The 12,674-nt window shown below is 36.2% G+C and overlaps 1 protein-coding gene and 1 pseudogene across 3 annotated transcripts in view; both read right to left on the reverse strand.

Annotated features, from left to right (window-relative positions):
- Positions 1-12,626, reverse strand: part of COL11A1 (collagen type XI alpha 1 chain) — a 207,751-nt gene extending 195,125 nt beyond the window's left edge. Inside the window, exon 1 of one of the 2 annotated variants that reach the window (XM_082612439.1) lies at positions 12,203-12,626. In XM_082612439.1, coding sequence (XP_082468565.1) covers positions 12,203-12,308 — 106 coding nt within the window. In that variant the 5' untranslated portion in view covers positions 12,309-12,626. Of the gene's footprint in view, positions 1-10,941; positions 11,077-12,202 lie in introns of those variants that run through there. The other variant, XM_082612440.1, reaches the window with a different exon arrangement.
- On the reverse strand, positions 4,428-5,042 carry LOC309800785 (superoxide dismutase [Mn], mitochondrial-like; annotated as a pseudogene). The gene has a single exon. The product of its transcript is annotated as a superoxide dismutase [Mn], mitochondrial-like (transcript).
- Positions 12,627-12,674: the final 48 nt, after the last annotated feature.

Raw genomic sequence — 12,674 nt, forward strand, 5'->3', positions numbered from 1 at the left:
AAAATCAGTTGTATTCACATCCAAATGTTCATGATTTATTCTAATTTTGACCTATCTAGTGGTTAAAAGAAATCCACAAAACACAGAATCCCAGATTTAATGGTGATTAGGAATAATAAATGAATTTGCTTTGAATAGCAACATGTGTTTACATTTTCTTGATAATATCTAATCTGTCATTGCTGTCTAGGTCTTCAGTTGGGAACATCTCCCCTCTACTTTCTAGGTAACTACAAGTTACCTGCCTCATTGTTCTGTTAAACCAGTAAAATAAAGTGCAAACTCCCATTACCATTCCTAGACAACTATAACCTCTTAAGACAACTAGATCAATGTGTATGGCGTCTATCAAATAAGTAAAATGCTTTACTGTGTGGACTTTGACTGTCATATTGACTATATCTAAATAGGTAAAATGAAATGAAAAGCCATGGGAATTATTTGGATAAATACGGCTTAGAAGCTGCCCAAAAAATTTAAGGCAATATTTGTACTCCAAAAGTATCTAATTCTACATTATATATAAAGCCTTAAAATAAAATCTCAACCTTTAATTTAAATGTCATTACTTTTTATAAATGACAAATATTTGAATAGTACCAAGGAGAAAAATAAATCAGTGAATGAGTATAGGGAGGGTTAAGGAGACATGGATTTTGATATAAAATAAGAAAGACAGGAAAAGCCTCAATAAGAAGATGATGCTTGAGTAAATTCTAGAAAGGCATAAGCTGTTCCTCTATCCTGATATTTTTACAGAATGGCATTGTAAGCAAAGGGAATAGTAAGTACAAATAACCTGAGATAGGAGTTGACCCAAGACATTGGTGGAAATACAAGGAGACAAATATATCTCCTGCAAAGGAAATAAAAGGGGTATAAGAGATGAGGTCAGAGAAGTAAGGGTGAGGGCATGTTGAAGGCAGCTTGTATAGGTCCTGTGGGATCCTCAACAAGCTTGGATTTTGTTCCAAATGAGATGGAAAACAACCATTGGCAGTTAAGGGGAGAGGAAGAACATCAACCAACTAATTTTTCAGAAGACTGTGGTTGCTGTGTTGAGAACAGACTCTAGGGGCACTGGAGTGGAATCAGAGAGCAGAGAAACAACTGTAGCCTTCTAGATGTAAAATTTTGTTGATATTGTTTTCTTGGACTGAGAGATGAAGAACTTTATGAGATTATGGATATATTCTGGAGACAGAGCAGATCAGAGTGGAGTATGAGAGAAAACGAGTCAAAGATGACTCCAAGTTTTTTAGCTCAAACATCATGACTGAATGTGTTGCCATTAACTGAGACGGGGAAGACTGAGAGGAATGGATTTCAGGAGGAGAGTTCTGCAATTCAGTTATGGGCATGCTAATTTTGAGATGACTTAATAATGCCATTGGAAATAGCTGAATAGGCAGTTGAGTGAGTATATGAGTCTGAAGTTCAGGGGCAAGGTCTGGGATAAAAATATAACTTTGGGAGTTGACAGCCTATCAATATTATTTTAAACTATAACTAACTCAATTAATGATATGTTTTTAAAACTCTATTTGATATAACTTTCCCTGAAATAAATCATTATGACTTAAAAATGCTTATAATAAATATTTATTCTCTCAAATAATCAGAATAGAGACCTTGGTCCAACACATTAATCCTCAGAAACAAAAATCACTATTTACACTTTATGTTCTAAAACATGCTATAATTTGTTTAATAACCAAAAAAATCACATTTTAAAGTTTAAAAATGTTAGGCAACTCTGTCTCATAATAGACTTTATAAATGTGTACATGCTTGCTTAACATACTCCTTTATAAAATAAGAAGATTATTCATTCACATATTTTTCAACTTTATAATGGCCATAACTCCATATCAAGTGTGACTTAACTGTACTAATTATCATGGAGAACCCCAGGTGACTTTACAGTGGGTTGGCTATTCCAGAAACAGCTGCATGGCTCTCTACTTCCCTGGTTATTTGTCAGAAGATCCAATAGTTGCAATCAATTGGAACCACCTAGTAAGTACAGATATCAAAGTATGCACTGACAATGCCATCTTAGCAGCCTCCCTGTACTTTTAAATTAGTCACATGAATCCATTCTTTCCAGAAAGATATACCCATATGGTCTTGTGTTATGTGGTCCCTGCCCACATCCCCAACTCCAGCACTCTCCTAGTAACACACATACTCCATGAGAATGGAGGCTGGCAAACCATCTTTGTAGTCCAGGCATCTAACATAGTGACTGCACATAGAAGAGAGTCATTTAATTTTCTCAGTTATTAAACAACCTCAATCCTGAACTTTCTCATATCATAAAAAGAATATATGAACTGAAAGTCAAAAGCAGAAAGAGTATCACAACTTTGAGAATGGTGAGGGAAGAACAAACACCATTTGAGAGTGTGATATTTGAAAAGTATGGCATTTCTGATTTATAAGTGGTCACAGCTATTAAAATATGTTTATTATAAAACTAAAATTATATTTTTATTACAACAACTTGACTTTAATGTTGAGAAGAGTGATATTGATTAGCATTTAGTTTATCACATGCTATGGAGAGGAGGATTTTTTTAAAAAGCATTATCAATATCATAATCAGTTGATCTACTTAAATCAGTTTTTTGCAGAGCCACTTCTGTCTGGCAATAAGGTATGTATCAACTGATTTCCACATAGCAGATAACCTTTCACTTGACTTCCAGTACCCTGTTACACAAGCTAGGCACATCCTTATCTTTGTATACATTTATTTCCTATTACAGAAGGTTCATGAACCCTTGGTTGTGCATCAAAATTATATGTAGAGCCTTATAAAGCAGCTGTGCTTAGATTCTGCACAAAATCTACTCAATTAATATCTATAGGGATGTAACTGAAAACGACTGTGATATCAAGCCAGGACTGAGTACTCCTGTCTCCTTGACTTTAGTGAAAATGTCTTGCTTATGAGTTCATTAATTCATTCAATGAATATTTACTGGCCATCTATTATGCTCTAGGTATGGTGCTAGACCTAGACACCAGAAATTTTTACATAGATGAAAAAGATGTAGTCCCTGCTTTCATTTTAGCATCAAAAATATTCTATGATAAGTATTCACGTTGGAGTTAGTACAGTGTGCTTTAGGATGTTATACAGGGTCAATTATCCTAGTCTTCATGGTTAAGGAGAGGTATTCCTAGAGGAGATAATATCTAAATTCTGTGTCAAAAAGCAATGCTAAGCAGATTGAGAGAGTGTTCAGGGTGAAGATCATAGCTTACTTGGAGGCAAAACAGAAGAGTGCTATTTTCAGGAAATCACAATAGTATCAGCAAAAATCTGTTCAATATACTTCTGTAGACACTGGCAATAACTGATCTACATAACCGTATATCCCATCTCAGATCATCAATTAGGTTATTGAAGAGCAATTCATTAGAGCTGCAATCAACACTTTTACCTCTTTCAACAAAACTTTTCCAAATGTTTACTATGTGTTAAGTTCCGATCTATGTGCTTAAGACACACTAAATAAAGCAGATAAAGACATCCATCCTAATGATTTTAGTGGAACTAAAACATACAATGGATAGGAATACAATATTAAAAACATATAATTTTCATCAAAAACAATTCTACACCTACAGACTATTGACCTTATTAAGCACTTGAAATTTTACATACTCCTTGCTTAAAGATGGTACTTCCTAATATCATAATTACATGTGTAATATGCAAACTGCTCTCTAAAAGAACTAGTTTAGTAAAATAATCATAAAACAATAAATATAGATAGGCTACTCTTCCTAATAGTCATTAAGCAAAATCAGACAATCCTTAATAGGATGCAAAACTGAAATAAAAGTTTCAAAAATGAATATATGAGAGGAAATTTCCCAATTATTACTTTTACAAATTGAAATCATGTAGACAAATGAAATGATGATTTATGTTGCTGTCAAAGCAAAAACATGACTTCATATGGTATTTTTCTCGATCAGATTCCTATGTTAAAGCAAACTACAGTTTTAGAGGTAATATGGTCAATCAAGAGCTTCAAATATTTAAAGATATTTTTGGAGAGAATGTGCAAAACTATTTTCCAGATGAAGAAAGTTAGAAAGAAGTCGCAACTCATTCACTTTCAGAGAATGAGTAAAAAAAAGGGGGGGAGAGGAGAGATCTAATTACTGCTAACAACATGACATGAGGAGGTCACTTCACACCACTACAAGTTAACTAGATTTTAACCTTGTTCCAGTCTGCTGAGCAAAGTAAGAAGATAATTAGTAATCTAAATAGTGACTATATCATATCCTGTGCATTCTGGCATGTTGGTAGACACCAGGGGAAGAAATAAAACTAAATCACAGTCATTACCCTCCAGCAACTCCTAGAGAAAGGCTAACATATAAATGAGAAATTTTTAAAATAATTATAGCGTGTGTGTGCATGTTTGTTTGTTTGTTTGTTTGCAAACCATGTATCTTTCAGTTACATTCTCCCAGTTGATTACATTCCCAACAGCTTTTAGATAATCAGATCTGACACTTTTATACTGAAGGTAGTAAGCATACTACCATACCAATCCCCCAAAGTGGAAAAGACCTGTTGTTCCTTGTAATGGATCCTGATTAGAACAGGCAGCAATTTGTAAGTGTCCTTGTAACTCAATGAAACCAGGCCAACCCCAATCTGAACCTTGAATGCCAAGAGATACAGTTGTCAACTTCTACTTCAGTCAGTGAAAGGAAATAAAGTAACATTTACTAGCTTCCATCCACTCCCCTTTGGGTTCTCCACCATCATTAGGGCTTAAGTTTGTCCCTAAAATGGGAAGGGTGACAGGTCCTCCAACACTGAACTTTAGTGCAGGCTGAAGAGCTACCTGAATTATAACATCATCTTTAATGAGAGTCTCTTTATATTTTTCCTTGGTGGCATTCAAGTTATTCACACAATTTACATGATATTCACTGTGGTGCAGCTGCATGATTTGTGCATTAATGTTAGGACCCAGGGCACCATAATCATAAACAAAGTCACAAAGGCTGTGTAAAAGCATTAAAAATACACAGTAAACATGGGCAAGTGATCAAAAGCAAGGTCTCTGGAGCATGACTGCCTGGGTTCAAATCCCAGGTCTATCACATAGTAGTTGTATGGTCTTAAGCAAGATAATTAACTTCTCTGGTTTTCAATTTCCTTATGGGTAAAATGGAGATTTTAGTATTAGCTTACTTCCAGGACAATTGTCAGAATGAAATGATATTTTATACAAAAAGCGCTTACAACAGGACCTGGTACATAATGGGCATGCATTCAGTGTGAGAGCTTGTTATTATATCTGCCTGGAGTATGAAGCTTGAGCTAAACGTATGAGAAGGCATCTGCGAGATGGATGAGAAGGAAACATACATTCCAGGTAAAAAGAATAGTGTGTTCAAAGATAGGGGAGAATATGGGCAAGAGGTTCAACATGCCTGAAGTGCAGGGTGAATGGGAGTGGGGTGGCAGCAGGTGGGAAAAGGCTGATCCTGAGCCTGGACGTACACAAGGGCCACATCCTGAAGGGTACTCTACACCATGCTAGGCCATTTGGGCAACACGTTTGTCTTCAAAACCAGTGAAGTATTTTGACGATTCATCAGCATTCAAAGAGTGACAGCAAGTAGTAGGTTGTCCTCCACAGTTAGTGTAAAAAGAGAATTAAGGGCAAACACCACTCTAATATTTATGGCTCTTTCTCTGCAGAGCTATCCAAGAGCACAAAGTAGGAAAGTGAGCTAGAGTTTCTTATTAGTTTTGTCAAGAATTGCAGTTACGGCTCTTTCTGGCAGGCATCCTTTCGGGAAGTTGTTTGTGAAAATCTGAGTGAGGAAGGAAAACCAACCACCTCATACCATCTAAGGTTCGCTCGTTTAAGCCCGGATGTGAGTTTACCAGTCAGACAGAGGAAGGAAGCTTCCACTGACACCCTATGCGCTCAAGTTCTATGAATAGGGACCTTCATTTGCCTGTACAGTACAGGGCCATTCAAGAGCAATTAAATTTGGTTAAAATAAGAAAGAAATGCTTTTTAAGGAAAAAAAGAAGGTTTGAGGGAATTGCAAAAGTTGATTGTGCTAAAGCACTTTTACACAGGTTTGTTTTAGTTCTCAATTGTCAAGTCGTATTTAAGCTGGTCTCTTACTCTGAAATATGATAACCTTTCTTTTCTCTGAGTTCTTTCTCCTAAATTAATAGCACTGTCTCTAATTCCATGCGCAGCAAGCAAAGAGTTTATTTTACCAGATAACAGTAGGTCTGGTGATCAGCCAATGTCTAAAGAACCACTAGCCAAGTCAGTAGTAAGCCAGAGACTGCAACTGATAGATACTACTCACTAAATCACTTTAAAATTGACTTTCATCTTCTCTACCAGATAGTATTATTCATGTTGAGTTCTGACACTACTGAAAGTAGAAAAAAGAAAAAACCCAAGATCATCTATAAAAATAAAATCATATTAGGGTTTTGAAAGGAGAAATAAATATATTAGATGCATTAGAATATAGAAGGCAGTTAAATGAAAAACAAAACCCCTTAGTTTCTGAATTAAATTGCAAAAGAAATGAGTAGAAAAAGTCCAAATTTAGGAAATTTGTTATAGTATACTTTTAGTATACCTGAAAACTGCATTTAAAATGGACTCTTCAGTGAGACAACTTAGGGAGCGCTGCAACTTTTTATAGCACCTGTGCATACCTGTCTTTCTTCTTTGCTAAGGAACAGAACTTCAACAGACAAAAAAAAAGTTTGGTTTCCTTTCACCACACCCAGCTCAGGCCACATTTCCCCCACTATTAAATGAAGGAAATGGAGGAGTAAAAGCAGAAATGCAAATCAGCTCTCAGCTCCCACTCTGCAATTGCCCTGAATTCCTAATGATCACAGACCAACTGCACTTAATTAGTTCTCCAAAGGTAGATGGGAAAGAAAAGGGTATTTAGGATACAATATGATTCTGGCTTTCAAATACTTAAATATCATCACTAAAAATTATATAAAATGAAAGGACTGGCTCAATATTTATAAAACCCTATACTTATATAAATTGTTAGAGTTAGCCATGAGTATAAATATTAACTTCCATAGTTTCTTCTTCAGGACCCTAAGGACATATACTGCATTTCCCAAAAGAGAGGAAAAAAACATCATTTGGTTGAAATACTAGCTCTACCATAGTGGTTGCCAGCACAACATATCATTGTAGCCCATTAAGAGGGATTACTTCCCTACAAATTAACTGTCCACTTATTACTGAAGTAAAAGGTATTTTTGTGATTTCAGACACTTGGACAATCCAAAAGAAAAACTTGAATTAGAATTTGCACTACTAAGTGCTCTCTTATTTTTTTTTCAAAGTTGACCACTTGTTTGGAAAAAATTATCTATTAAACAAATAACCCATATCAAGTAAAAATCAATTTATTGTCTTACTTATTAATAAAAGCCAGACAATTATATGTAATATATATCACCCAATCAATCTAAAATTAACATGAAAATCATAGAAATTTGATGCTATTTGCCTTATTTGAAATAAATATATAATTTTCTTAGCTTCTTGAAAATTCGAAGCTGTACTGGGTCCTCCATTAGTAACTTTAGTGAGGATAAAAAACTATGTTCTTAATCCAGCAAGATATGTATACAAAAAATATTTTACAAACTGTTGTGCTTTCTACTTTGATACAGATAATCTTATAGAATCACGTAATTAGGTATATTAACAATACAAATTACCTATCTCTAAACTTGGGACTTTGAAAAATTTTTAAATGCTTTCTATAATTTCCTGTTTTTCTTTAAATCAGTCATTTTCACTTAATCTATCTTCTCACTAATTTAAACTCCAGCATGTACATTTAAGTTATATTTGGTCATTCCATATTCTATAAATACATATACATTAAGTAATAATTGTTTATTCCATTGTCTCAGACTACTGTTATTTAAAGATATTTTTATCACTATTGCAAATCTTCACCTTACTCATTAGAAAAGGCTTGACTATTATAAGAATATTTTTTTTGAGAAAGAGGACTCAGCTAATAAATTTTCTGTGCCTTAGTTTCCTCGTTAGTAAAGTGAGAAGGTAGTATAGAGATGACATTTTTATAAGAATTTCTATCTCAAGCATTCTCTTTAAAAAATCTAAACACCTTTTCTTCCTTTGGAAAGATTCAGCTTTTTATTACACACTCTCACCCAAGCTTGATTCAAGTCCATTCATTATCATTACATAGGTAGTGCTTCTATAAATTAACCAGAGTGAAGAGAAATTTGTCTCAGAAAAGAAGCAAAATTTTAGAAAAGAAAGGTGACTACTTAGGTTTTTTATAAGAAATCCTATCCACAAATCTGAAAAGAGGCTCATATTTGCCTTGCTATATTTTAATGATAACTTGAATAATGTGTTCCTTCAATTTTAGTCACAAATTGAGGCAAACACAGAAGCTAAAAATTAATTAAATAAATCATAAGCAATCATACTATCTAGGTATATACATTTCTTGTTTTGCAACTTCATAACTTTATTTCAAACTCTGAGAGTACCTCTTAGAGAGTGATTTTTATAAAGTAGATTCTAGTTAAGTATTAATTATAAAGTGAATTGTCACATTAAGATATTGATAAAATTAATTTCAAAACTAATAGACAATTTTGTGAAAGCGTCTATAATTAACTGAATATATATGTGTCACCTAAACTAAGGTTATCTGTATAAAAGATTCAGGAAGATGCTTCTCATAAGATACCTATTTTTCTTTATTGTTTATTACAGACTTTGTCCACTTTGATTTAAAAAACAAATGGAAAGGCAATATTAATAATCATAGAAGACATTACATTTGTCATCAGAAGCATATCTGATCTTTTAACTGATTTCTGATTAAGTAACCACAGGGACAAACTTGATCTCTTTGCAAAGTTGGATTAGCACATACTCTGGAAGCCAGCACCATTTCACCTGCTGATCCCAGGCACTCAAAACACTCCAGCAGGGCTCACTACCAGTTGCTGACAAGCTTTGAAAGTTCTTCATAAAATTAATCAACTTTTTGCAAGGCAGATTACTGGCTCAACCACCAAAGGTTGAATACCATCTTAATTAGTGAAAAATGATTCAATTAGATATTTTTTTTCCTTCATACTCAACTTAGCTTAACTCCTTTGAAAACCGCTTAAAACCATCTATCTTAAAACTGTCTATCTTTACACAATTACAGGCTATAGTCTCTATAAATTCCAGTAAATCTCAGGTTCTACCTATAATAAGTAATGAATTAATTGAAAATGAAATTCATAAATTCATGAGATAAAACATTTATATTAACCATAAGCAAATATATGAATCATGAAATTGAAGTTAATGAAAAGAAATATATTATAAAAAATAATGCTTACTCTTTTATGCTAAATCATAATAAATACTAAAATTTTAAATAAGTAAGTTAAAGATTACCAAGTTACAGAGTTTGGATTTGCAAGGTAAAATAATATAACTCTGTGTTTGTTCATAAATTTTCTTTTAATTCATTCACTCCAAGAACTTTTCTCTGTAAGATTAGATGTTTCAGCATCCTAACTACACACTTTTAGAGTCCAATTTTTTATGACTCAGAACTTTTTAAGGCTTTAGTGTTTTTAATCCAAGAAATACAAAATTTAGATGAAAATAGGCTGTTTTAAATTATCTTTTGGTTTATCAACCAAATCACACCAGTGTGCCTCAGTGAAATCAATAAATTATAGTATAATACTAGTACATAATACCTTATTTAGGAACTTATTCATTGTTACATCAATTGCAAATCTGAAGGCTAGTATGAGAGCTAGACATTGAGTTTATTTTCCCCTTGTGAGGTGATTCAGGCTAGTGTTTCCTTTTTAAGCATTAATATGTAATATACTATTTCCTTTTTGAAGTTCATTAAGGGCCAAAGAATGACTATAAGAGTAGGTTTAAAATGTGTAGCTTCCCACTAAGCAATAAGCACCTAGTAACTTGGTGAAACAAATACCAAATCTTACAATATGAAGATCCAAATAACCATATAACTTTCGAGACATTTCATTAAAAATGACAAACAGAAACAACATATTATCCTTAAAGTTTGCTATTTCTCACATTAGATGGCTTTATAATAATAGAGAAGGTTCTTTTTCCACCATTTATTTGATGTGGTACTGAGATGTTTGTTTAAAAGGGTTTTAGGTATGCAGCTACATTTAAATGAAAAAAAATTATGCATCACAAGTGTAGAAATTTGATCTTTCTGATCTCCTTAGAGCTTTAAGGAAGTCCCAGTGTGGAAATGAAACATCTTCCGTGAAATAACCCCTGAATGTCTATGATAACGTCTTTTGAGTTTATAGTGCATCTGTCTTCATTGAAGAAAGTCTTAGTTTCCACATTAAAAAAAAAAATAGCTGCCATTATGATACTTTTTCCTACGTTTGAACAAAAGAAATGGCTGAAAAAACTCAAAAAGAAACAGCATATCTGTTCTTCCTTAATCGAGTGTCCTTTTTCAGCATCACTGTATATACTTAGAAGGATTTTAAGAGGCCTCATTTACTAACACAGTTGCTTGGATTCCAAATAATAAAACCAGCAGAGGGCAGACCTGCTGACAGAACTGACCAATCCAGCTGGTGACCAGGTACCAAAGGTAAAATACAAAATTTTTGATGGATTCCACTTTCAAGACTCTACTATTTATCTTTTAAAATGTAGAAATGAATGAATCCACGTAATTAGCATAACTTACTTCAAAATTCAAATATAGTCCTAACGAGGCTCTGACTGTATTCTCCAGGAAAAGTCACAGAGGAATAATCCACCACTGCCCGCTACTCAGGAAGGTGAACATCACAAAGTGTGGGGAAGAAATACAGACCTGGTTTCGCAGAGTTCGGCCTCCGGGAGCGCTAACTCCCATTAGGGAGAACTCAGATCTTGGCACCCACAGGGTCAGACTCAGGTTTCCGCTAAAGCCTGCGCATTTGGGGTTGACAGCTTCTTTCTCCCTCAGCCAATCATCGCCACCCTCCTTCTTAACCCCCCCCCCCCCCCACTTCTCTGCGCACTCCTGACAAAGCTTGCTTTTTTACTCTAAGCTGTCTGGGCTCCCTTAACTCCAAAGGAGTCCTCCCGCCAGCCGTCTCTACAGCACCTAACGGACCGCTCCAGCCAGATGCCTTTGCGGGAAAGGGCGGGGGAAGGGGAGGGAGGAGGCGGAGGGGAGGAGTGAAGTCGCTCTCCCTCCTTGGGTACTGACAGGGCTGCTGTCTCCCGAGCAGGTCTGGTCATTGAATATTTGGTGGTGCCACGTAGGAACTTTTCCTTACCTCTCTCCTCCCATCCCACCCCACGCCCCCTCCCCTTCCCTCCAATCCCTATTCCTCCACCCCCACCCCATTTGCTTGGCGAGTTTCATCATTCTCCAAGAGAGCTGCACGTCCAACCTGCAAGAAGAAGTTGGGGGTGGGAGGGGTCACAGGAGGAGGAGGGGGCTGAAATATCGGGAAAAAAGTTCTTCCTATCTTTATCCATTTCTTATAATCTCCCATTTTTTCCTGTTAACATCTCCTCAAAATGCCACACACACACACACACACACACGCACACACACACACACAGTGTTCTCAGTCTTCAAGATTCAGGCCCCCTGCTTCCTCTCATATCCCTAAAAGTAAAACAGCTTGAGAACTTCATCAAGGTTCATTTTATACATTTTCTCTATATTTTCTCCTCAGCTCACCTTTAAAAAAGCATTTCCATTAGTTAGAATCTGAAGAAACCAGAAGATGTGTTCAAAGGGCAGTCTAAGGACTGTTCCTCAAACAAAAGCTTTGTACAACTGCCCTTGTGTTCAAGGTAATACTTTTCCTCTTTTCAAAGCCCCTGGAAAGTGGTGAAGGGCATTTCAGCAGGCTCTGTGCCTGACAGATCTTTTTTTTTCCTGCTACCTCTTCTCCCATTACTGTCCCGCCTACATCCATCTCTCTCTCCAGTCTTCACTTCCAACCTGATGGCAGCTACAATCTGAATTTAAGAGAATTGCTTCTTTGGGGGGGGGGTTGGAAGAAGGAAGGGGGGAGGGGCACAGAATGAGAAAGACAGCAATCTCCCACCTCCCCAAAACCATTTTTTCTTACCTCCTCTGACCTCTCTAGCCTGGAAGAGGAAAGTCAGTGCGAGAGTTGTTATGGTGAAATCCCAGAGCCACCGTTTCGTTTTCCACCTAGAGGACCACCGCTCCATCTCCGAGCCCCGCACTCACAACTGTGAACTTAACCCACGAAAACGCGACTGCAGACCAACTCCCTTCCAAGGTATCGTCGGGGATGTTTGCTACACAGCCATTGGAGAGGGAGAGGGGGAAAAAGTCAAAGGGCTTTTTCTTTAAATTTGATGGTTTGCTTCCTTCCTGTCTCTCGCCCCCTCCTCTCCTTCTCGGTCGGCCCCGCTGGTCGGGACCCTCCGATCCGTCCTCTGCGGGGCCCTGCCTTCAGACTGAAGGCAGATGAGGGGCTTCAACCAAAAATCTGTGAGGACTGCGTGCCCCTAAAGGCTTCATGCCGTCTGTGGGCCGGACGAGAGGCTCTGGGCAGCCCCCTCCTCCGCCCA

The sequence above is a fragment of the Mesoplodon mirus genome (genome assembly GCF_964341445.2).
Source record: "Mesoplodon mirus genome assembly, chromosome: 3".
NCBI lineage: Eukaryota > Metazoa > Chordata > Mammalia > Artiodactyla > Ziphiidae > Mesoplodon > Mesoplodon mirus.